The sequence below is a fragment of the Electrona antarctica genome, assembly GCF_951216825.1.
Source record: "Electrona antarctica genome assembly, chromosome: 20".
Classification (NCBI taxonomy): Eukaryota; Metazoa; Chordata; class Actinopteri; order Myctophiformes; family Myctophidae; genus Electrona; species Electrona antarctica.
Window position 1 is genome coordinate 21,546,734 of NC_136801.1, and position 27,921 is coordinate 21,574,654.

General features: G+C 41.4%; 1 protein-coding gene and 1 long non-coding RNA gene across 2 annotated transcripts; both read left to right on the plus strand.

Moving 5' to 3' along the window:
* Positions 1 to 16,748: 16,748 nt before the first annotated feature.
* LOC306913127 lies at positions 16,749 to 17,577 on the plus strand. The gene is made up of 3 exons (XR_013788488.1): positions 16,749 to 16,901; positions 17,002 to 17,126; positions 17,464 to 17,577. It is a non-coding gene; the product is annotated as an uncharacterized lncRNA (long non-coding RNA).
* Positions 17,578 to 18,182: 605 nt separating this feature from the next.
* On the plus strand, positions 18,183 to 23,072 carry LOC306913206 (solute carrier family 2, facilitated glucose transporter member 9-like; the record flags this gene model as incomplete). Its single annotated transcript, XM_079489794.1, has 6 exons — positions 18,183 to 18,218; positions 19,421 to 19,553; positions 21,280 to 21,467; positions 21,825 to 21,935; positions 22,637 to 22,738; positions 22,989 to 23,072. The coding sequence occupies 6 exons, from the start codon at positions 18,183 to 18,185 to the stop codon at positions 23,070 to 23,072; spliced, it is 654 nt and encodes a 217-aa protein (XP_079345920.1).
* Between the last annotated feature and the right edge of the window lie 4,849 nt (positions 23,073 to 27,921).

Genomic DNA, 27,921 nt, shown 5'->3' on the forward strand with positions numbered 1-27,921 from the left:
AAAATTCCTGCCGAAGTTCGAGTCCTAAAAAAAGGGCTAGGGTACAGCCTTAGTGTGTGTGTGTGTGTGTGTGTGAATTAAGACGATCCCACTCAAAATAAAAAAGAGAGCACTTAAATTCTACAACTGAGATCGAGAAAGGCTGTCATAGGCAGACCTGACTGGCCTAGAGAAGACTACTATGCATCCACTGCACACAAAATGAAGTGGAAACTGAGTTACATTTCCTAACCGAACACAACTCCTGGGCTGTATATTTTGACGACTGTGGGCGACTGTGGCTCACGAGGTAGAGCAGGTCGTCCAATGATCCATGGGTCGGCGGTTCGAATCCCGGCTCCTCCTGTCTACATGTCGAAGTGTCCTTGGGCAAGACACTGAACCCCAAATTGCTCCCGATGTGCTGGTTGGTACCTTGCATGGCTTCCGCCGCAATCGGTGTATGAATGGGTGAATGTAATGCACAATCTATGTAAAGCGCCTTGGATAAAGGCGCTATATAAATGCACCATTTACCATTTACCATTTTGATTCATTCTATACACAGGACCTCAATGGAAACAAGTCATCGTGATTCCTTGGGTTTAATCCTTTTGGTAAATGTTGCCAATAATATAAGCTGCACTTACACTTTTCTCCAAAACGCTCTACTACTCTACTACTACTCTTCTATTCAACTGTACTTTCTGTGCTTTGTTGTACTCGTCCCAAGAAGGGGTCATCCCTATGTTCCCCAGGTTCTATGTTCCCCAGGTTAGGTTTCTGGTTTAAGGACTTCAGTGTTTTGTACTATACAATTGTATGTATATGTACAGAACAAAGAATGTTTGAGTCTGAGCAATTATGTTTTAGTTTATTTTATGCCAGTGTTAATTTTTAGTTGGATAAGACTAGTTTAAGTAGCCTAGGCATGCCGAAAGTTCAATGGATTGTTCAAAGACTGATCTTAAATCAGAATTTGCTACTAATAGTAACACTAAGACTAAGTTGCTAAAATACCTTTAGTCTTACTAGAATTACTAAAATTACTAGGTTAGGTTTCTGGTTTAGGTTTAGGTTTATTCTAAGAGGGGAACAAATAACCTTTTTTGCATGGTGGGGAACATAGAACCTGGGGAACATAGGTACGCTCCCAACAAGAATTGAACTGGCACAATATATTTTTTTCCTGTTGGAAACCTTTGCTCTTCTCTGTAAGAAGGTGCAAACGCACTAGGCTCTCCAGCCTCATGTGTCTCTTTAGACATGCTAATAAACTGCCCAGGCTACTACTTGGCCTCAACCCCCGAATCCAACTAACACCTGCACACTTTGAAAGGCTGGAATGGTTTAGGGTTGACAACAGAGTACAGCATCTTGCAATGGGTCTGGTCCACAAGATTTGCTACACCACCAAGATACCCATGTAACTGTCTACATTTTCCTTAATGTCAACGAATTTCACACCCACAACACCAGAGGGAGTTCAACAAACCATGTTCAAGCCAGATTCGGCACAAACAAGAAATTCATTTATTTTTGCTCCTATGCCACCAAAATGGCATAGGGGCAAAACCGCTCTCAAAGGGCCCCCTTAAAATCTGAACCCCCCCGCCCCCTTTCCCCATTACTGTATATGTTTCCTTTCCCTTTATACCTCTTTACATGGTTTCCTGTTTTTTATGTAGAACTTTAGAAGTGTATATTTGTATGATGATGATGATTTTATCGTATGTCATTATGAATTTCAGGACTCAAACATTGCCGTAATGATGTACCTGATTGAGATTTCTCCAAAACATATACGGGGTTCTGTTTGTTCGACACGACCCATCAGGTACACAGGTGCTGGGCCTTCCAGAGATCCTTGGGCAGGTCAGTGTTGTGAGGGATTGGTACATTGGAAGCAGTGGCATGCACAGACATTTTGAGGGGCAAGGTGTTCAAGTGAAAAAAGGGCACCTTGTGCGGAGCGTCGAACCTCCGGCTGGTTTCACCTGCAACACCGTGAGATTGATAGATTTTGGGGCATAAATAATATATTAGCAGCTTTTAAATACATAATTGGTTGATGTCACCATGTGACATTAAACAAATGGGTTTTTAGCAGCTTTTTAAAGGAATCGACTGACTCTGCCCTCCTTAGGGACAGAGGTCATTCCATAGAGTAGGGGTTACGAACGAACGCAAAAGCTTGATCACCTTTTGTTCTCAGCTTTGTTTTAGGAACATTGAGAAGGTCTCTGCCTGAAGACCTAAGTGATCTCACGTTGACCTTGGAGGTGGAGGACAGTAGTTCATGTTAAATAAATTGGGGTCAGTCCATGAAGAGCTGTATAAGTGATTAACATAATTTTATAAACCAATTCTGCAGTCTGTTGGAAGCCAATTTAAAGCAGCATGCACTGGAGTGATATGAGACCATCTAGAAATATTTTCCACCACCTGGAGGCGGTGAATTGAGGAGTGACTCAGGGTAGTAAATACAAAATAATATGCATTAATTGAAAACTATTTATTTATGTTTCAGACTGAAGTGAGAGTTCTGTGCGTGTAAAGCCCTAACCACACCAAAGCTGTGGTATAGTCACCATGCAACTCCTTGGGTCCAAACGGTTGCAAGGAGTTAACGCTAAAACCGTCTTGACCCTTTGGTGTGGTTTGGGCCATTGAATTCCATGAGTTGAATCATTAGGGTCAACATTGGTCAACGTGCAACAAGACATATCACACCGCAGGGACAACGCTAAAACCGTCTTGACCCTTTGGTGTGGTTAGGGCTTAACGGTCATACGAAGCAGATGTGTTTTATTTTATTTCAGTCAGACAAATAGATTTAACCAATATTTATTATAGAATGAGAATACAAGTATGCATATGATATTTATCTTGGCGTTTGGCTCTGCTGCATTTTCTCCCTGCTCGGCACGATTAAACACCATCATAAAACATTAAGAGCAGGGAGATAGATATACAATAAAAAACCCCATGGGGAACATAAATAACAGAGCCCACCGGTGGTGCTGCGGTGGTGGTGGGAGCAAACATCACATAACCAAGGACTATTTAAAGAGGGCGGGAAGCGAAGACCGTACGGTGGACTCCATGTTGCTCCCTGGTAGGAAAGAAACATGCACAGTTGAGACCAGGAAGTTGTACATGACGAATCATAGATATGCCACAAATGGCCCAGCAGATGGCGTGAGGCGACTAAGACCTTGCTGAAAGTAGGGACTAGGGACGCTTGTCATCTCACTCTTCTGCCAGCCATGCTGAAGTCAGCGGTGGCTCAGTGCTCACCATATGAACGGACTGACTGAGACAGCCGTGTCATGAGTGCAACTATAATATCTATATAATAGAAGAATCAATTAAGGGACAAGAGTGAATCAAAACGTATGTTTAGGAATATAATATGTTCAGTATGCCAGTCCCGGACACCCTCAAACCGAACTGTATGCCCAATGAATAAATCAATAAAATTGATGAATGGCCCATTGGGGCGGGACCACTGGTTGAAAAACACTGTATTATATAGATATAGTTGCACTCATGACACGGCTGTCTCAGTCAGTCCGTTCATATGGTGAGCACTGAGCCACCGCTGGCTTCAGCATGGCTGGCAGAAGAGTGAGATGACAAGCGTTCTTACTTTCAGCAAGGTTAGTCGCCTCGCCAAATGTACAACTTCCTGGTCTCAACTGCGCATGTTTCTTTCCTTCCAGGGAGCAACATGGAGTCCACCGTACGGTCTTCTCTTCGCTTCCCGTCCTCTTTAAATAGTCCTTGAAAACAAGAACCATAAGGAAGGCAGGAAGAGCATGCAGTCTAGTGAGCTTAAGTAGCCCGCCCAAATTGGCCCAATTGGTCAGCTGACTGCCACATCAACGAATGACGTGTGGGTTATAGGAAATTATTTATATCTGAATGTACTTGATGTTTATATGTACTGTTGCAGCATGCAGTATACTGTGCATAGTGATGAATGCATGCAGGCGACTGCATGGTATTCTGGACTTATGACTTGTGTCTGGTGAAACACCACGCGCAGGGCCATAGTGATCAATGGGACACTGTGTTGACATCCTATGCACATTGTTATAACTCAACTAACCATAGAATGACGCCAGCATGTCGGACTAATTGCACACACACACACACACATACACATGCATACACATGCACACACATGCATATACACGCACACACATGCACACACACATACGCCCGTTGTATTCGGAGCTATGGGACAGTGCAGGCAAACATCGGGAGTCATGGAATGTGTTGTCGGACACACATTATTATAACTCAATTGACCCCATACACATGCACATGCACATACACACACACACACATGCACACACATGCACACACGCGTGTGGTGAATTATGAATCATATAAACATATATTATAGCTACCTGAACATACAATGATAAAATTGGACAGTTACAGAGGGGTTTCATTGAAGCAAAGTGGAGATTTTAGTAGACTGACGACTCCTATTTACCATGAGTAAAGTATGTTTACACTTCAACGAGCGGGACCAAGAGGCTATTGTCACGTCTGAGTTAGCAACACCTTACGAGGATAGAATGCAAATCCTTTTGTTTTAAGTTCCTTTGAAGCCCACAGAAGGTGTGAAGCAAAGTAGACAGACAGACGGCTAGTTTTACTGCAGTGTCTTATTTCGGCTTGGGTCTAATGCATGTTGACTTTAAAAACATTCTATGTTGGATTGACTTTCTTAAAATGTCTTAAAACACTCTTCTGTCATTATAGAATAAAGGTAAACGCTAGGAAACTAATACATAGACTGGTTACTAAACTATTAGAGTGCATTTAGTACTAATCTAAAATGTACTCTTAACATAGGGTATTTCAGGAATATAATTTTATGTACCGAGTTAAACAGCTCATTCATTTCTTAAATATAGTCAGTTCAGTTTTATATACTTTCATTATGTTACTACGGTTTTATTGTATTCTCATTTCACCAATGGAACAAATGTATTTTTAGGACTGTATATTTCTAGCTCCGTTAAAAGTTTACCATGAGACATGCCCTTTGTCTGAAATGCCCGCCTCTATCAGGAAGCCAGGCTCAGACCTCATTGGTTAGAAGTCAGGAAATGTTCATGCCCAGAGAGGGGAGGGACTTTTTGGGGACGTCGAATCTTGTGTATATAATACCATGTATGTCAACATTTCGGGGCTGTATCGACTTAGTCTCATTTTGGACCGGAGGCTGATAAGAAACAGTCAAGCGTGTACCTTTTTATACGCATGTTCTGTTACGACCTGACTCTCGTGTTTACCAAATAAATGCGGAATGTCATGAGACCAACATCGCGCGTTTTCCTTTGTTCCTTTCTCCTTCTCCGTCCGAGGCGACACACACACACATCGAGATTCCACACGCGCACACTCATACACGCACACACAGTGCACACACACGCATACAGACACACATGTTATGTTCGGGTTCTATATATGCTCAATGCAAACAGACGAAAGTCAGTCATACGAGCAGAGCCAGTCATACGAGCAGAGCCAGTCATACGAGCCAGAAAGGGACGCCGTCATCCACCAACTCTGTTCAACTCTGTTTAACTCGATGACTCCTTAGCAACCAATAAAATGCTGAGTATACTACAACATCCTCAAGCCTCGTCTTTTCAACCTGCTGGCCATAAAATTAACCAATAGAAGGAAGTGAAGTGGTCACGTGACTGGGCTGCGCCATGACACTTTCATGGACACTTTCATGGGAGCCAAACGGCAGAATGCACTGGAGTCAATGAGAGCTCAGTGACCAGCTCATGAACAAACATTATTTATGAACAATTGAGACCTTTTGTAAAGTAATCACTTCTGGAAAATAACAGAAGACATGTAACACATTATTGTCTGCTGTGTTGTTATTCGATGTGTACGCTGTGTAATTTTTATAGACGTATGGTATCTAAAGAGCACAAAGTAGACTTCCCACCGTTTCCTGTCTGGCAGCCAAATATCGCGATACTTCGGAGCCAGAAACAATACCTGCTGCTGTTTAGATCCTCAGATAAAATTATATACTGTGCACTCTGTGCACATCGAAAAGTAAGTGATTAGAAAACAACCTGTGATATGTCTTCTGTTATTTTCCAGAAGTGATTACTTTACAAAGAATTTGTTATGAGCTGGTCCAGCCAGCTCCATTCACTGCCATGTATTCATTGCACTTCCGGTGTGAGTTTGGCTCCCATGAAAGTGTCCATGAAAGTGTCATGGCGCAGCCCAGTCACGTGACCACTTCCCTTCCTTCTCAGAGCTTCCTTGATAACAACCTAGGACAAATAAAGAGGATAGTGCACGGAGGTGCGGCCCACTCTCCTGCGGGAGGTTTGCACATGTGCAGTGTAAACAGGAACTGCGATGATGGAGTGTTCCAGCAGAGGTGCTAGATAGAAAGCTCATAACTTGTGATGTAAATAATGAGATCCAGAACAGTTGAGAATTAAACAGCAGTCACCCTTCCCTTTTCAAATGTTTTATATCATCCACAGCACTTGAATGAACAGTATCCATGTTCCTTTGTCATTTCACAAAAATAAAAGTTTGACACATGTAGCCTACTAAAGAACATGGAAAATCCACAAAAGAAAATATTCAAAAACATTAACATTTAGTAAATGTACTTTATCCTTTATCTTTCAGTCTGTTATACACAACATTTTTTCCACAGTTATGAAATTGATATACTTTTTAAAATAAAAACAAAATCCACCTTGTACTATTCTCTTTTTTTGATATCCTTTTTATTATTTCAGTTCAGGGTCAGCAACTCTCATGCACCTCTAGCACCTCTGCTGGAACACTCCATCATCGCAGTTCCTGTTTACACTAACACTGCACATGTGCAAACCTCCCGCAGGAGAGTGGGCCGCACCTCCGTGCACTATCCTCTTTATTTGTCCTAGATAACAACCAGGAACCATATGCAGACGAAGGCAGGAAGAGCATGCAGTCTAGTGAGCTTAAGTAGCCCGCCCAATTGGTCAGCTGACTGCCACATTAGCGAATGATGTGTGGGTCTTGCACACACTTGTACACCCACATAGTAATGTAGCATATTAACCTCTTGAGTATATGTATGCGCCCTTGAGCACGGCATGAAACCCCTCGAGTATATCTGACTGAACTAACTCTGCAAGCTACGTATCATTTCATTAAATGTACCTCTCTATTTTGGTTTGTTTTTGGCTATAGGAGTCCAGGTGGATCTACCTGTATGTTTTCATCTTACTGCCTGCCGTTCTGCAGCTGTTGCTTCCCATCTTTCCTGAAAGCCCTCGATATCTGCTGATTCAAAAGAACGATGAGGCCGGAGCTAAGAAAGGTTGTTCAGAGTCAGACTGTATGACGGAAGCATTTGAAATTCGTGGGAGGCAACGGTCTGGATTGAGAAAATACTTACTGTATGTAGGTGCATTAGCTTCTTAACCCTAGAACACTAAACCCGGGTGAAATTCACCCGGATACCTGCCTATGGACCGATTCCGTAACGGGTCTCATGGTCGCAGCCTACGTATTTCCTGTAGGCGGAGACGATACATCTGCGGTTTCCCCGCACCAAGCTTCTACTACAGTGACTGATGTTCGTCTGCCTCAAACGTTACTCTTTTACCTGCTTTTTACTAACACTAACATTACAAAGATGCCCAGAACATCGGGATGAACCTGTGTAGTTTATGGCTGCTCCAACAGTAGTGGCAACATAAAAAAAAAAAAAAAAAACTGAATGTCAAAATATCTACCGCGGTGGCTGAGACCAGAGCCATACGTAATGGTTAAGATAAAGCAGTGAAAGGTCCTGAAAGATACATAATGTCAGTATGAGGTACTTTATACCTCATACTTTAATGCTTAGTATGAGGTATAAAGTACAGCAGCCTTGTGTTCCTAAAACAGAAAGATTGGGTATTGGGTAAGACTGACGTTATGTATCTTTCAGGACCTTTCACTGCTTTGTCTCAACCATTACTATATGGCTCTGGTCTCAGCCACCGCGGTAGATATTTTGACATTCCGTTTTTTTTAATGTTGCCACTACTGTTGGAGCAGCCATAAAATACACAGGTTCATCCCGATGTTCTGGGCGTCTTTGTAATGTTAGTGTTAGTAAAAAGCAGGTAAAAGAGTAACGTTTGAGGCAGACTAACATCAGTCACTTTTCCATTCACTGTAGTAGAAGCTTGGTGCGGGGAAACCACAGATGTGTCGTCTCTGCCTACAGGAAATACGTAGGCTGCGACCATGAGACCCGTTACGGAATCGGTCCATAGAAAAACAAGTGTGTGGGCAGTCTATGTCTATGAGGTAATTGAGCATCAAAGCTACTCAAGGACCCACCCACCTCAGACATCAGCAACATTATGAAAAGCACATAAACATAATTGTCCGGGTGAAAATCATCCGTGTTTTAGTGTTCCAGGGTTAAATTCATTGCTGACGGATGGCTTCACATTATGTGTGTGTCGCAGCACTCCAGATTTTCTGAAGGGAAGAAGATGTGTCTGAGGAGTTGGAGGAGATCAAGACTGAGGAGCAACGCCAGAGAGACATCAAGGCCGTCTCTGTCAATCAGATCCTCAGAAACCCACATGTTCGCTGGCAGATGATCGTTACCTGCTTCATCGCATTCTCCGAATATTGCTGTGGGATAAATGCTGCATGGTAACATTGTTGTACATCATATTATCACTGTCAGGAATAAACCTTGTATCTCCATAGTTCAGTCAGTTAAAAATTTGAATATTTTCACCTACTGTATACCAGGTTTAAAGTGGTTAACTGTGTGGGTTTCTAGAAATATTTAACTAATGAAAGATATTAACAAGCTTGTGAATATACAGTATAGCCTACCTACATTGGATCTGTTACTATTTCATCATTTATCAATTTAAATGTTTTAATTTCATACAGTTTTGCATAACCAGGTTTCTTCCCGACAGCAACAAATCCATAGTCACCGTATTTAAGTATAATATGCATGTGTTTTCTGTCTTTTTCTTGTCTTTACAGCTGTATTACTACAGTAACAGGCTGTTCACAGCTCTGGGCTTTGATGTTGAATTGATACCCTATGTTGCCCTTAGCTTAAGGTGCTATAGAGCTTATAACTATCATGATTGTGGTAAGTACGACAATTTTATTTAATTTAAAGGATACGGCAGTTGTTTTTCAATATTTGGGTCCACCCGCATAATCCACAGTTGTCAAAACTTTACAATGGCTAAATATACAAGCTGTATTGCATTAAAGATCATGCTATATCAATTCATGTGATTGGTTGCATACTGTCGTAAACTTAGACCATAATTTGCATGTAATGACTGTATGTTTTGATATTGCATGTACTTACGTTTCTCCGTACTTACTTGAATTTATTAGTCAGTTTTGGCTTGACATCATTTTGTGGATAACTGCATGGGAACCAACAATTTACTTTGACTGTTCTTTGTGCTGGATTGGAGCAGCTGAAGGAAATAAGGAATTATATCCATTTGAAACGCGATATGGGCTCCGCCATGACACTACAAACTAGTCACTAATAAACAAACTCTGCGCGTCACCACATGTACACACACACACAGACACAAACGCACACACACACTTTTGCTGCAGCGGGGACCGGTTTCATTGCTGCCGCTCGCGGGGCCCGCTGTGCTCGGTACCTGAGGCTCCTGCTCGCCTAATATGTCATTAAAAGTTTGTTTGCCAAACATCCAGTGTTGATATAACACAAGGCGAAACTCATCAAACTGTGACGGATGATAAATACGATGGAACTGTACTTGTATTGGCCTGTACAGGATACAGGAGGCTATAAAAACACAGGAGCATATCTACTTTTCTCATCAGCAGCTGAACTCAACCAAGACTATCACTGGTAAGGCAAAACTCAACCTTTTTAGATTTAGTTTCTAACTTTATCTAGCTATACAGTGTCAACTTGTAGAGGTTCCAGGCTTCTTAAAACAGTTTTAGACTGGTTAGGGACCCTCACAACATGTTCACCGGAGCCAGTGTCGTATGTGTGCGCCTTCTCAAGTGTATGGGCCAAACAGGAAAGAACAGCCTGGAGGTGTCGGGTCAAGCTGACTTCCAATGTACAGTACAGACATTCAAACATTTAACAAGGGTTATTGGACAAGATTCCAGAGTAGGAGCAGGGTTTTAGAATAGTTAACTAATGTGGTTATGTATTGTGCATTGTTCATTGTTCATGTCTGTCTTGTTATGAGATGTATTTGCTGTGCCTATGCGGACCAAATGGAAATAAGTCCTGGACTTCGTGTCATATCCTCGAATTGTGTTGTGACTTTTCAAATAAACGAAAGCAACCTATTATCTTAATGTTTTTCAACAGCCTCTGCAGTGATAATTTGATCAACATATGATGCTGCTGTTCAAAGAACATTAGCCATGGTTCACATGACGCTCATACTTCACAGTCATGTTTCAGGGCCAAACATATGATCCATATGTACAAACGTTCATGAATAGTGGCTACAACAACATACGAACTAAATGTATTATTCACTGACACGAAATAAATAGCTGACAAGAAAAACAACCTTGCTCCTCATCGCTACCAATCAGTCAATCATCAATCTTACTGTACATAAAGCATCACATCCATAAGCTATTTTAGGCGTGAAACGAGTACTATCGCTATATCCTACTCACCTGTGCGTTAGAAGACGTTAAACAAAACTATGTATGTCTATTGAATAGTGGGTGCAGCAAAAATATATTTGTCTTATTAGGTTAGGCAAACATACCACAAACTTGCATATCCATACTAAGCTATTAAAGGCAAGCTATGCTATCTTACATGGTTTTCGTCTCGGTTGTATTTTTCCAAATCCACATGGCGCAACCCAGGGATTTATAAATTGAATATTATTGTACTGTAAAAAGGTCTCTTTTCCCTTCATCTTTAGTATAATAGTATTAGTTTACTATATTAGCCAAATGTGTGACACCCCCCACACACGCACACAATTCAATTTAAATTCACAATGGCATGAGAAAACATGTTTACATCGCCAAAGCAAAAAGTGCACGCGCGCGCGCGCACACACACACACACACACACACACACACACACACACACACACACACACACACACACACACACACACACAGTCACACACACAGAGTGATTCCTGTTTGGAGTAAACGGTTTTATAGCCTATTCAGTGCTTCACAATCACAATAAAACTATTTGAAACACATAGCCAACCCTCTGCTCTTCGTTCCTACTCTCACCTATATGTTCATGAAGGGTGGGTCATGACCGAAAGAATAAGGTCGCGAATACAAGCAGCCGATATGAGTTTTCTTCGACGGGTGGCTGGCATCTCCCTTAGAGATGTAGGTGAGAAGTTCAGTCACGCGAGAGAGACTCTGAGTAGAGTCGCTGCTTCTTCGCTTGGAAAGGAGCCATCTTAGGTGGTTCGGGCATCTGGTTAGGATGCCTCTCGGGCGTCTCCCTAGGGAGGTCCTCGAGGCATGTCCCACTGGGAGGAGATCCCGGGGCAGACCAAGGCGCATGCAGATTTATCGAAATAAAGGATGTATGTAACTCACGTTAGAATAGGCTATTAATGTTCCATAACTTCCATTTCCAATCATTCTAATGGATTCCATACAGTGGTGGTGCCGTGGTGGTGGTGACTGCATGGTGAGTAAACACAAATAGCTGCTGCAGCTCCCTCCCTTAGTTTCCTCTGAAGTGAAGTTGCTTTACGTGTAGCGTTTAAGTTATATATCACCATGGATCGCTTGGTGACGTTGATTAATAATTAGGTTTTATTCATCGCAGCCAGCTGGGTTAACGAGACTCAGTGCAACATGACGAAAACCTGACGCGTCTTCGGCTGTGGTAATCCGATTGATTTTATAAAATATTTAAGCATATGGCAACTTGGCAAGTTAACTGGTGGTTAGTAGCTCGTTTGGTGCGCAAACCAGAGTGAAACCAGCGGTAGCAAACAAGGCAAGCAAGCAAGTCTCACACCGTTCACTGTTCTCTCTACTGTACTGCCTGTGCGCAGTGCAGGCTGCATGCTGCTCAGGCCTCGTACACACATGCCGGACGGACATGATCTGTTCTGTATGTGTTTCATGGCCGCCTCAGGCTCAATGCTTTTCCAATGGAAGTCACGTGGTTTGACATGTGTGTACGAGCCTACAAGGCATCTGAGTCTGAAATGCCAGTGCGATGCGACCCCCGCCTCCAGTCCTCCTGTCACAAGTGAATCGCCTAGCGCAGTCCTCTTCATAATAAATACATACATGTATACACAATCACACTACACAAATAACAGAATTGCTATTTTTATTATAATAACACTCTTTTAAAAAAAGAAAGAAAAAAGAACAACATAGCGGAAAATCACAGAGCCCGAGGCTCGGCCGGCCCGACTAATTCGCATATTCTTTTGGGCCCGGCCCGGCCCGAAAACGTCGGGTCGGGCCGAGCCTGGTCGGGCCTGGTCGGGTTCGGGCAGAGTTTGAGAACTTTAGTCACACGCACACACACACACACACACACACACACACACACACACACACACACACACACACACAAAATAGTAGTTGTACTGGGTGCTATCATATCAGTAGGCTAAAATAACACTAACCATGCAGGCTGGCATGATTTAAACTCCTGCAATGTGAAGCTTACTCCACCAGGTGAGGCTGTCATATTCATTTCTTCACTTTGGTCATTGTCACTGTCAAAGGCATGAGGCACATGGGCAGATCTTTATCAAAATAATAGATGATTTGGAAGTGATACATGTATTAGATTACAGGCTTTCTGACTATTGAGAGAGTGAATGTTCATAAACAAAATATTTGCGACTCACTTAGAAAAAATTTATCAAATATAATATAGACCAATATCTTGCACAAATATTTATACACAAATTATGTATAACATAGGTTGTGATAGCATTCTTCCAGAGCTTGCGTCAAGGCAATAGCTACAGGGAAAGGTGTGAGATTGACAAAAGAATAGATAACCTTTGCACACACAGCCCCCTTTGCCATCTGCCCTTTGACTTGCAATGGTTCATAATCAATCCTGGGCTATACTTGACTTCTTCTAGTTGTTGAATTTTAATCCTCATGTTTGGGAAATGTTTAACATGCTCAAAATAGTAAAACGGTATAGTCTCCAAAACACGTCACAAAGCAAAGCACAGATTCTGAATCTGCACACAATCTATAGAGTTACACAATTGCAGGAGCTGAATGGCAAAAATATTGTGCAAGCAGTAAACATTGTTGACAACGGTTTAAACTGAACTCTGTGCTGGGGTCCAGACAGACTGGATTGGGGTCTGGACTCTAGTTTGCAGGGTGATTCAATCGATCATTACTGTCTGCAGGGTCTAAAGACTGGCTCCATGGCCACGGTGGTCACAGACTCCAAGGCTCCTTTCTCCCTGGACCCATACCATGTCTCTGAAGAGCTGGGCTTTATCCTTTCTGCACCCCTGGTAGGTAAAAAAAGAAATGCTTCATGGAGTAGGATGAACTATAGTTTTCAATCAGGTCATCTCCCGCATTATCTGATCATGTACAGCAGATATGAACCATAACAAACTGGATTATATTCCAAGGTTTTTAAGGTAAGCAGGAATCCCGGAATTAGATTAGAAAATAAATTAATGCCAAGTCAAAAGTTTCTGGGAACAGATAACTCATTATCTATCTAAAGTATTACAAAAACATATTCCCCCATGTTGTCCCAAATTATTGCTCCTTAATGATGATTCTTTAACTTTAAGTATTGTTCAGAGTCCATCAAAGCCATGAACACCGGCAAAGCCGCAGGTATTGACTCCATCCATGCTGAGTTTTTAAAGGCTGACCTCCAAACATCCTCAAGGGCCCTCACCACCCTCTTCCAGACCATCTGGAATGGAGAAAACATCCCCAGTGATTGGACCAAAGGCCTAATTGTCAAGATCCCCAAGAAGGGAAACCTCCAGAATTGTGACAACTGGCGTGGGATCACGCTTCTCTCCATCCCCAGCAAAGTATTATCCTGGACAGAATCAATGATGCCATTGATATCAAACTCCGAAGAGCAAGCAGGATTTAGAAAGGGCAGAGGATGCCTAGATAAAATATTCGCACTTCGAAATATTATTGAACAATGCACAGAGTGGAATGTGCCATTGTTTGTCAATTTCATTGACTTTAAGAAGGCGTTTGACAGCATCCACCGCGAAAACCTATGGAAGATCCTGCAGTCATATGGAATCCCCCATAAAATTACCTCAATAATAGGGATGTTTTATGACCATTTTGAATGCAGTGTCATACTCGGCAATACCACCTCTGAGTCTTTCCCTGTACGATCTGGAGTTCGCCAAGGCTAAATCCTCTCACAAATCCTCTTCCTGACTGCCATCGATTGGACTATGCGAAAAACAACAGCTGAAAAGCGTCAAGGCATCCAGTGGACCTTCTCTAAACATCTTGAGGATATTGACTTTGCTGATGACCTTGCTGTTCTGTCCACAAATGCAAAACATCTGCAGGAAAAAACAAATCGACTCACCAAATACGCTCTACAGACAGGCCTCATCATTAATACCACCAAAACCAAAGTGATGTCCATCAACCCCACCACACAGACACGCATCACCATAAATGATGAACCGCTTGAAGTCGTTGACGACTTTGTATATTTAGGAAGCCTGATTAGCAAGGACAATGGTGCACAGAAAGACATCCAGCGCAGACTTGGTCAAGCACGCAGCACCTACACAAGACTCCATAACATCTGGAAATCCAACACCTACAGTCTCAAAACCAAGATCCGCTTATACAACACCCTGGTCAAGCCGGTGCTACTGTACGGGTCTGAGTGCTGGCGTATAACCAAGTGCGACATGAGCAAGGTCAGGCGGGCGACAGCGTGACTGCGCCACCGTGCCCCTTACAGTATCCTGACTTGAACCCCTTAAAAAATCTCTAGTGGTAATTGAAGAAACCGGTTGCAAAACTCAAACACAGGAATATTAATGACCTGAAGTCATTGTACATGAACGGAGGACTAGGATTCCTCAGGGTTGTGGCCAGAAGCTGATGTATGTGGCAGCGGTGGCCGAACGGATAGCGGCGCGGTCTAGATACCGGAAGGTTCCCAGTTCGAATCAGCCGTCCGACACGTTAAAATTACCACCGCTGAAATGCCCTTGAACAAGGCATCAACCACTACGATGAAATGTGTTCTATGAGCAGGGCCTGGCTGGAAACAAGTTCTTGAGCTTAGCCCAGATACCCTGGGTAAATATAGATTTCATTTCATTTCATTTCATGTCTGGCTCTGCATCATGTTTGCAGCAGGTCATACAATGCTCTACTAAGTGCTAAAAATGCATTTTTTATAATAATGTTTAGACTGCAGTAGTCATTGAATGTGGCATTTCTGTTGAATTTGTTTCATTTGTTTGATCTACTGTACATGTGTTATTATTTTTTTCCAAATTAATTTAAAGGTGCTTGATAAAACAACAACAAACAAACCACGGAATTCTTGGGAAAATGGTTTCCACTAGTAATGTCACGTTAGTCAATAAGCTAAACATGCCTGACCACTGGTGTGTCTCCTAGAAGCAGAACCACACAGTAACTCTGTGGGCGGCAGCCTTAATTTCTACCATGGGCTCAGCATTTCTCATCGGTTATTACCTCACGGTGGTCGCCAGTTCATCTAAGGTGAGCCTATGTTTTTTATTATTATTTCCTGCATGGATTCTAGTCATTCTACCTACCATGTAGTTGGTTTAAAACGTAGGACACACTGTCACACACTTACTTGCTTATACTTATACACTTATACTTGCTGGAGTAATCCACAACATAATGGCCAGAATCCAAATGCCTCTGCAATCGTGGGGTTGCAGGTAGCAAGCTAGCCTCATATGTGACTTCAGTCCCTACGCTCATTCTGTAGCTCTGAGATGAAGTCACACCGGGAAAGCCTTCAGCCGCGTTGCAGAAACGGTGCATGGTTTCCACTGTGAACGTTGCTCAACCTTTTCTGCACATCGTATCCAAAAAGTAAAGGTCCATACAGGAGCTAAACTAATTTTACTTTACAGGCGCACGAGAAAATCCAAGTTGCAGGTTGAAACGAGCGTTTAAACTGCGTATTTAGTCAGCCGGTTCCATGTTTTTCAAGGAAGTTGAAAAGCATTAGCGCCTCCCCGACGTCTCTCCTGGTCGAATGTCGAATTAGATTTTCCAACTGCCTTCAGTTCAGTCGACATGCACACGCACGCGCACAACTTCCTTGAAAAACATCGAAGCGGCTGACTAAACAAGTGATTTAAACACTCGTTTCAACTGGTAACTTGGATTTTCTTGTCTGTAAAGTTAAATTGGATGTATGGGCTGTCAAGGCCAGAAAGTATGTTTTGCCACTCAGTATAGGCGTTCCTGCATAACATCCGGGTTTGATGATGATGTCACGCGCATAACCTCTATTACACACATAAAAACGTTTCTTGTGTCCTAAACATCATTAAAATAAGCTCTGGTTGCAAAATGGGTGAAGTGGCCCTTTAAAGGCTATGGGTAGAAGCAGCCACAGCCCTGCAAAGCCGAGATGGACAGTGGTACTTCTGTGATGACTTGTAGATGTCTTATATGTTGTCGATTTGATTAAGTTTTCTCTTGTTGCAGTATGTACATGAGTTCTATAATACCACCTGGATAGAACGATATGGAGAGCACATTGGAGCTGACACTATAACCCTAATCTGGTCCATAACGGTCTCTATATACTGTATCGGAGGTGGGATTGGAAGTATTATTGGTTCTGTACTAGTCGAGCGCCTTGGAAGGTACTGCACACGATCCATTAATGCTCATTGGATGGTGAACATCTCTCTCTCTCTCAATCCAGTTCTAATGCCATACAATTTTGTTTCCCTTTCTATTCAGGAGGGACACCTTGTTGGTAAATAATTGCATCACCCTGGCAGCTGTTCTGTTTATGGGTGTGTCTGAGAGGGCAGGTTCTTTCGAGATGCTCACCATTGGTCGTTTTATCTCGGGGCTAAGTGCAGGTGAGTGTATACCTACCACCCACCTGCATTTATTGGATCTGAAGTAGATTGTATGGATGCTGAACTGCAACAAGCCCTGGGAGCACATCCTCCACTAAACACATTCCCCTTTATACTTCATCCATGGCTACAGTAACATGATCAGTGCCAGTTGGCCCAGGAAGTAAATCCCCAGATATTTTTCACATTTTGTAAATTCATAATCTCATATCCACTGTACCATATCCCGGACATATGTGGGCCTCTTGGCTGCTTTTTACAAATGATATAGTGTCCTTTACATGCATCACGATGACATTGACGATGATGATGATGATTATGTCATTATGCATTTCAGGTACTTCAAACATTGCCATAATGATGTACCTGATTGAGATTTCTCCAAAACATATACGGGGTTCTGTTTGTTCGACACGGCCCATCATTATTGATTTGGGCATAATCCTTGGACAGGTGCTGGGCCTTCCAGAGATCCTTGGGCAGGTCAGTGTTGTGAGGGATTGGTACATTTGAAGCAGTGTCATGCACAGACATTTTGAGGGGCAAGGTGTTCAAGTGAAAAAAGGGCACCTTGTGCGGAGCGTGGAACCTCCGGCCGGTTTCACCTGCAACACCTGAGATTGATAGATTTTGGGGCATAAATAATATATTAGCAGCTTTTAAATACATAATTGGTTGATGTCACCATGTGCCACATACTGTACACTGTTCAAAACAAAAATGAAACTTTCTGTCCAGAGGGCAAAAGAGCAGGTGCTCTTACACTACCGTGTAAACATGTGTCTATCTGTGCACAACCCTGACTGGAAGCATAATAGGTATAGGTAAGCTAAGGTAAATGTATTTATAAAGCACCTTTGAAAACATATGTTTGTGCTGTATAATAAATAAAATGAATAAAGCAAGAACATCATAGATCAAAAATAAAATGGCCTAAAACATTACAACGTGTTACAGAGCAGCAATAAAATACATATAAATACACAGTACATAGATATAAACAATATTACAAACCAAAATGTTTGTGAAACAAATGGGTTTTTAGCAGCTTTTTAAATGAATCGACTGACTCTGCTCTCCTTAGGGACAGTGGTATGTCATTCTATAGAGTAGGGGTTACGAATGAACACAAAAACGATCAATCACCTTTTGTTCTCAGCTTCGTTTTAGGAACATTAAGAAGGTCTCTGCCTGAAGACCTAAGTGATCTCACGTTGACCTTGGGGGACAGTAGTTCAGTTAAATAAATTGGGGTCAGTCCATGAAGAGCTTTATAAGTGATTAACATCATTTTTAAAACAATTCTGCAGTCTGTTGGAAGCCAATGTAAAGCAGCATGCACTGGAGTGATATGAGACCTTCTAAAAGTATTTGTTATTAAGTCTAGCAGCCACATTTTCCACCACCTGGAGGCGGTGAATTGAGGAGCGACTCGATATGCATTAATAATATGCATTAATTGAAAACTCATGAAGTAGCTCCTATTTATTTATGTTTCAGACTGAAGTGAGAGTTATGTGCGTGTAAAGGTTAGTCACTCACCATGCAACTCCTTAGGTCCAAACGGTTGCAAGGAGTTAACACTAAAACCGTCTTGTCCCTTTGGTGTGGTTTGGGCCATTGAATTCCATGTGTTGAATCACTAGGGTCAACATTGGTCAACGTGCAACAAGATATATCACACCGCAGGGACAACGCTAAAACCGTCTTGACCCTTTGGTGTGGTTAGGGCTTAACGGTCATACGAAGCAGATGCCATGTGTTTTATTTTATTTCAGTCAGACAACTCACAAATAGATTTAACCAATATTTATTACAAAATGAGAATACAAGTGTGCATTATGATATTTATCTTGGTGTTCGGCTCTGCTGCATTTTCTCCCTGCTCGGCACGATTAAACACCATCATAAAACAGCAGGGAGATAGATACAATAAAACCCCCCATGGGGAACATAAATAACAGAGCCCACCGGTGGTGCTTGGGTGGTGCTGGGAGCAAACATCACATAACAACCAGGAACCATATGCAGAGGAAGGCAGGAAGAGCATGCAGTCTTGTGAGCTTAAGTAGCCCACCCAATTGGTCAGCTGACTGCCACATTAGCGAATGACGTGTGGGTCTTGCACACACTTGTACACCCACATAGTAATGTAGCATATTAACCTCTTGAGTATATGTATGCGCCCTTGAGCACGGCATGAATCCCCTCGAGTATATCTGACTGAACTAACTCCGCAAGCTACGTATAATTTCATTAAATGTACCTCTATTTTGGTTTGTTTTTGTCTATAGGAGTCCAGGTGGATCTACTTATATGTTTTCATCTTACTGCCTGCCGTTCTGCAGCTGTTGTTGCTTCCCATCTTTCCTGAAAGCCCTCGATATCTGCTGATTCAAAAGAACGATGAGGCTGGAGCTAAGAAAGGTTGTTCAGAGTCAGACTGTATGACGGAAGCATTTGAAATTTGTGGGAGGCAACGGTCTGGCTCGAGAAAATACTTACGTATAGATGCATTAGCTTCTTAACCCTAGAACACTAAACCCACATTTTGCCACACCATCACTAACCCTGCATGGGTATATATTAAACCCGGGACTTTAACGCGTTAATTGAGATTAATTAACTACAGAAAAATTAACGCGTTAAAAATTCACAGCGGAACGTTGTCACTGGACAGTTTTCAGATGGCGCACCACCCAGTTCACCGAGTGAAGTGTCCGACCACCAGACAGTTCACCACAGACTGGGGGAAGCCGCTGAGATCACTTTGCTTGTCCCCGTGGATTGGAAATAGGATTTAAAAGGCTATCCGATGATAGCGTGGATTACAGCACAGTTGTGTGCAATTATTCAATAAAGAATTCGCATATCACCGAAGACCGCACCTCGTCAAGCCTCCAGTATCGGCTCGATGCGAAACATGTTGCACCGAGCCTAGCCTGGAAGCTAACGTCAACAACAGTAGCTCTGGTCCTTAGCGTAGTTAGGACTCAGGAGGAGTTCTATGGTACTTAATTTGATCCTTTCCCCTCACACCCGCGGAAGTGCAGGCTGTGCAGTGTGCAGCCCCTCGTTTTTAGCACAAAAAAATATGTGAAAGCCTACTTTCCTCCTTCTAACACTATGGATCAGAGCTAACGTTATTCCAACTACCAGTAGCAATTCAAGGACCCGACCAGATGACATGGTGACCAGATGACATGGTTTCTAACTAAACGGTTATGGCCAAATACAATGTAAAATCTGTTAATGGCTGTTACTGTATGTCCACGGAAGGTGCTTTCTTATGGTCATGTCACATATTTGCTGCACCAAGCCCCCCCCCCCCCCCCCCCCCAACCCTGTGGAATGCATTCCCCAAACTCTCAGAGACATGCCCCCACCATCCAAACCTTCAATATTGCTTTCCCCAGCTATTTCATCTATTTAATTCCTTAGTGTTTTTCCCCTAATAAAGTTGTTTTTGATTTATCATGTCCCCGTTGTAAAGCATTTTTGGGTACTCAGAAAAGCTCTATATAAATTATTAGATTTGAGATTATTATAATTTATTACCCCTATTATTACTACAAAAACAATGTTTTATTGCTTAAACTTATGTATTCACTATTCATTGATTCACTAGTATACCAAAATCCATTTGAAAAAATAGCTTTCTCACTGTTCTCGGGTCAAATAATGATATGCGATTAAAATGTGATTAATCGAGATTAATTAACTACAAAGCCTCTGATTAATTAGATTAAAATTTTTAATCGAGTCCCAGCTCTAATATATATATATATATATATATATTTTTGTTTTCTTTTCAAAATATATTAAAGTACTATGGCAATTATACTGATTTCAACATGAAATTTCACAAAAACCTAAAAACAGATATTATGGTGGGGGCACTATTATGGGGAGACAAAATTGTCCCAATCGTCCAATTCCTGGGACGTGAGAATGGTCCAGTGTCCCATTGTGGGAGTATGGGATTTTATTTACCCTCTATATCACTAAACCCGGGTGAAATTCACCCGACACCTGCCTATAGAAAAACAAGTTTGTGGGCAGTCTATGTCTATGAGGTCATTCATCCGTGTTTTAGTGTTCCAGGGTTAAATTCATTCCTGACGGATGGCTTCACATTATGTGTGTGTCGCAGCACTCCAGACGTTCCGAAGGGAGGAAGATGTGTCTGAGGAGTTGGAGGAGATCAAGGCTGAGGAGCAACGCCAGAGAGACATCAAGACCGTCTCTGTCAATCAGATCCTCAGAAACCCACATGTTCGCTGGCAGATGATCGTTACCTGCTTCATCGCACTCTCTGAATATTTATGTGGGATAAGTGCTGTATGGTAACATTGTTGTACATCATATTATCACTGTCAGGAATAAACCTCGTATCTCCATAGTTCCGTCAATTAAAAATTTGAATATTTTCACCTACTGTATACCAGGTTTAAAGTGGTTAACTGTGTGGGTTTTTAGAAATATGTAACTAATGAAAGATATTAACAAGCTTGTGAATATACAGTATAGCCTACCTACATTGGATCTGTTACTATTTCATCATTTATAAATTTAAATGTTTTAATTTCATACAGTTTTGCATAACCAAGTTTCTTCCCGACAGCAACAAATCCATAGTCACCGTATTTAAGTATAATATGCATGTGTTTTTTTTTTGTCTTTTTCTTGTCTTTACAGCTGTATTACTACAGTAACAGGCTGTTCACAGCTCTGGGCTTTGATGTTGAATTGATACCCTATGTCACCCTTAGCTTAGGTGCTATAGAGCTTATATCTACCATGATTGTTGTAAGTAAGACAATTTTATTTTATTTAAAGGATACGGCAGTTGTTTTTCAATATTTGGGTACACCAGCATAATCCACAGTTGTCAAAACTTTACAATGGCTAAATATACAAGCTGTATTGCATTAAAGATCATGCTATATCACTTCATGTGATTGTCTACTGACAACTTTGGTTGCATACTGTCGTAAACTTAGACCATAATTTGCATGTAATGACTGTATGTTTTGATATTGCATGTACTTACGTTTCTCCAAAGTTATTTAAATGTCACCGTACTTACTTGAATTTATTAGTCAGTTTTGGCTTAACATCATTTTGTGGATAATAATGTATGGTTAGCAGTGAAGTCCAATAACAAAGCACCACTCAGGTTCAGATCAGGGAGAATATTAATGTTCCTCCCAATCATGCCCCTCCGCCCAGTAGGACTATGGAGTTCCTAACCGGAGTGATTCTCAGTTCCTTAGAGAGGCGGGTGGTGAAATTCATGGTTAGATCGAGAGACATGGCTTGTGTTATGGCTCAGCTAAGTTCAGCTAATCAAGGCCTACATGTGGCATGAAGAGCTGGACCTGGTCACAAATGTTGAACAACTTTAATTTAAATCATCCATTGATGCTGACAACTCTTTGCTTGATGCTATTAGTTAGTTAGAGTGCTTTGAGGTTTGTCTTCCATCCTGTTGATCTGTCTCTGTTCAGGGGACGGTGATTGAACGTACTGGAAGAAGAATCCTCCTCATCGTGGGATATGGTGGAATGGCTGTGCTCTATATTCTGTTAACAGTGACGCTCGTTTTACAAGTACACTTCTTTATTTGTACATAAGCAGTGGTATAGTTTTGGTACTTTGTATATCGCCACTGTCTGGCAGAAACCAAAAATGTTCCTTTAAATTTGTAAATCAATGCTATTGATTGAACATCCTTAATGTCCATGTGCGTTGGTCAAAATAATATTGGAGCAATGAAGAGCATTAAAAAGCGCTTCTGACAAAACTAACTCCACTCCAGAACTTACTATTTAATCAATGTCTACTGTGAATTTCTTACAGGACAAAGCATCATGGATGCCCTACCTCAGTGTTGCCTCTGTATTGGCTGTTATTATCTTTTACGGTATTGGTCCAGGTAATTAACACATTACTTAATATGTTGGCCTATGTGTTGAACTATAAGTCCTAGAATTTAAATTGAATTAAATTAAATTAATGTCCTCCCTCATTGGGCCATCAAGACCTACCTACCTATACAGGTCACATATTGTTTTCCTTCAAAATATTTGTTTATTCATCATCATCATACATGATCTCTGGGGTCATGATAAAAACTTAGTAAACTTCCTTTTGTTTTTCCACCATTGTTTTAGCTATACTTGGCTTCCCAACTTTGAGGGATTTGGCTATATTATTAAAACAGGAATCTTGAACTTACAGTTTTGACTTAATTATTGTACCTGTTCGAGTGATGTATTGAGGGGCATCAATAGAGTTCCCCGCCAGAATTGCTTTCTCTTCTGCCTTATAGCGCCTATACTGCACAATACAAATGTGAAAAGTATGACATAGAATCATACTGTACTAATGTATGTTGACTAGGCCTATAATTCCTAGGGTTCTCATGGCTACAAGCCATGACTTGTGTGAGGGTAACCACATCTGTGTGTGTGTGTGTGTGTGTGTGTGTGTGTGTGTGTGTGTGTGTGTGTGTGTGTGCGTGCGTGCGTGCGTGCGTGCGTGCGTGCGTGCGTGCGTGCGTGCGTGCGTGCGTGCGTGCGTGCGTGCCCCAGGTGCAGTTTCTTCTACTGTGGTCAGTGAATTGTTTGAATACTCATTCAGATCTTCTGCCCTGATGATTTATGACATTCTAAAGTGGACGTCCAACTTCATCGTTGGAATGACATTCCCTTACCTTCAGGTAATTAAATGAACAAATGTCCCATATCTTGACTGACTTAATTATTACTGACTTTTTTTTCTTCTTTTTGTATGTTTACTCTACAGAATGCCCTGCAAGACTATGTGTTTCTGTTCTTTATGGTGATCTGTGCAGCTTTTGCCATCTTCCTCCTCTTTGTTCTCCCAGAGACCAAAGCCAAAACCTTCATAGAAATCAGCCAAAGTTTCTCTAAGTTAAACAAGACTCCAGTCATTCTGACTGAATGATTGGAGTCATTCATACACAGAAAGATCATTCCAATTCAAATCTAATTTCGTAACACTGATGGCTTTTGTTGTATTTGTGTTGGTTCAAAATAAAATGTTTTTGCCTCGCTTTTTAAATTACGTCATATGGCAGCCATGGACTTTTAATGTTTGTTTAGGACACATCAATATTTGTATGTGGCCAATATAAATACAATTTGTGACTGGTTTCGTTATACAACACACTGCTTTCATGTCTTGTAACATAGTGGCAGTGAATCTGCAATGAATGAAAGTGACTGCCACACGTGCAGGCTCCAAAAGTCAAAATGATGCTTCATTTCAACATTAACAGGCGCCTGTAGTATATTGATACCCTATATACACATAATACACTTAATATTATGTAGTCTATATCCCGTAGAACTCTAGACAGCCTGATGTTGAGACAAATAGGCCTGCTCTGATGTGATGTATAGGCAACATGTCGTTATACCAAGTCACAAATACACATACTGCAGAAACACCTGGATTGCATCCACATCACAATGTTATGGTATGCCATGTATTTCACATTGCATAGTAATGAGTTGTTGTTTAGATATAGGTTTACCTATGTCATGTTTAAAAGTAAGGCTATGTTCTTAAGACGTGGCATGTAGGGCCTTTTGATTTGGTGAAGCGCCAGGGCCTTGAGAGGGGTTGATCCGTCACTGGGTCAAATAGGTCATATGGTTCCTATGCTATGTTGGAAAGTTTATCAATGGAGGTGACTACCATCATAATATATTCTATTATCTTGAGACCTTCCTTAGTTACGTCCTTGGTTACGTATTGGTAATGGTCACACACACACACACACACACACACACACACACACACACACACACACACACACACACACACACTCACATGGTCACATGCATTTAGTGCATGTGAATAGACACCCCGTATATAAGCACCTCATTTTCCTCCGTACTTTGCTTCTCAGAGAACATTTTCCTGTTTAGTCATGATTTGGAATGCTTATTGATGTTCTGTAATAAACTCTAAATTAGAAAGAAAGGACACTGCCTGGACTGCCTCTTTTTTGTATAACCTGCCTGGTATATATATCCACCTATTATCAACACTCAATTTACTACACGCCCCTTACTTCACATGAGTCATTCCCATTGACAATGAATGGACAATTTTACGTCAGTGTCTGAGGAAATGTGTTGAGCAAATTATGTTACGTAATGATGGTGTACGATGATAAGAGCGCCCCTCACTTCACACAGGTGTGATTTTTACTTTATAATTGATAAGCTTAGGGGAATGTATGACTTTAGCTGAAGGACAAAATACATATAGGCCTACATATGCTGTTCTTGGACTACAACTCAGAATTCAACACGATAGCCCCAACCATGCTCGACTCAAAGCTCAGAGACTGCACCATCATGTAACAACGGAAAGCTCTACTAGGCCTACAAGAGGAGGGTAGTGCAGATGACCCAGCTCATCATGGGAGTGAGCTTCCCTTCCTCCAGGAATTATATGAGAAGCGGTGTGTAGTTAAAGCTCAGGATATTTTACCACTGGATTTGTTTCCACCTGGCTACCACCAGTTTCCACCTGGCTACCACCATTAGACTGTTGAACTAGGCCTGTGTGTGTGTGTGCGTGTGTGTGCGTGCGTGCGTGCGTGCGTGCGTGCGTGCGTGCGTGAGACCAGCTCATCTGGGTAACCGCTGGACAGAATATTATGTTGTGAATCTTTGCACACACCCTGTAAACCGAGGAAGAACTGCCACCAGAAATATTTCGAATTGGCCTCATGGTGCTCCCTGAGAAAATAAACAAGCTAAATTAACAAATAACGTTTATTTTTTAAGTTGAGTGCATGAGCCTATAAGCACCAGCTGAGATTCACTTTCCTTTACGACTGTTGCTGCTAGGGCGTTCCACATTTTTGTGGCATAGGAGCGAAATTACCACAGTGGTCAGAAGGGTAAAGAAAATTCCACATACTGTATAACTTGACAGACATACTTCCAATCGCTGTACATTCATGTTTAAGTAGTGTTAAGTGGTCTTTGGCATTTTGAAATCTTGAAAGTGAAATTGCCTGCAACAACAACTTTGAAACACAAGAGGGCAGTGTGTGTTGCAGAGTTCCTACAGTGCATAATGGTTACAGGAGTGTAGCCTACAGTATTTAGATTATTTTATCCCATTGTTCTAATGCGAGCGACAAGATTAAATTAGTCATTTTTTCCCCCAATATCACATAAGGAAATTGACAAGGGATGCATGATTCTCACTCTGTGTGTGTATTTGCTGTGTAGGCCTATATTAGTATTATATATTAGTATTAGTACATAAGTCAAACAGTTTACCAGCTCATTTTCAATGCATATTACTTGATTGATTGATTGAATACTTTTATTAACAGTTTGCAGATTGTGCAGAGGTTTACAAAGATTGCTAATAAAGGATGACACAAAATAGCCCTGGCTTGTTTCCATTGTGTTCCAGTCTGTCTCAATCGGTTGCTTGTTAAAGCTATGCAATACCATTTAGATTAATGTTCATATCAAGCAGTGGCTCTCAAAGTTGGGTCCGAGGAACCAGCCCAGGAGGCCCAGGATCCCTACTTGAGGGGGTTCCAGGGGGTGCCTCAGCAAAACAGCCCAAACACAACTTTGACCCTATTTTCGGCAATTTGAAAACAGCCTATCTACAAGCATTGTGAGCTTGTAGATCTGCAATTAGTTTGGATATTTTCTAAATATTATGAAAACATTTAAAATCTTTTCATATTTTTGAAACTTTTTTTTTAATGACAAATCTTGTACGAATCTTGCACAAATTACATTTCATTTGAGATATTCACCGCTGCTGTAAAGTAATGCTGGAATAAAGCCGGATCAATCACAGAGATAAGTCACTACTCACTACAGATGCAGCTGCTTCAGAAATGCCCTGGGGCCAAAACATCACTGAGCACCTGGAAGGGGTGTGATTGATTGATTGAAGTATGTATTAACAGTTTGCAGAATTACAGTACATTTCAAGCACAACTCAATACAAAAACTGTTAACAGTGAGTGGACGACCCAATAATAAAGCATTACACTTGTTCAATTCATCAAAACATTTAAAGACGTACAAATATACACTTCTATATAGTCAAAGAACAAAACAGGAATTCATCATGTAAAAAGGGAAAATAAACTAATATATAATAATATATATATAATATACAGTGAGGGGAAAAAGGGGTGGATGGGTGGGGGGGATTAGGGGGGGGGATTCAGATTTTAAGGGGGCCAGTTTCGAATTGCAGCCGTCTGTAGGTGCCCTTTGAGAGTGGTTTTGAAGGATTCAAGGGATTCGCATGTCTTAATGACTGTTGGTAGGGCATTCCACATTTTGGTGGCATAGGAGCGAAATGAATTTAGTCCCTTGTTTGTGCCGAATCTGGGTTGCACATGGTTTGTTGAACTCCCTCTGGTGTTGTGAGTGTGGACTTCGTTGACATTAAGGAAGTATTTGTGTGCTTTCAAGTTTCACCAACATCTAAATCTAGAGTATAATATTTAAGCCAAATGCATCATTCATTTAGTGAAGGCATTTTTGTTATTAACCAGCCACTGTATTGTGTTTGTTTCCTAGAATGTTTCATATAATTTTGTTAACCATTTTTGTTGTGATGTTTGTTTGCACAGCATAATCTTTTAAAGTTTAAATGTACAGAATTGGAAATAATTTTAAAACATGTTTTTGTACAATCTCCCATCATTCAGGAAAGGAAATAAGAACAGAGTGTGTCTTGAGTGTACAGGGTTTGATGAAGT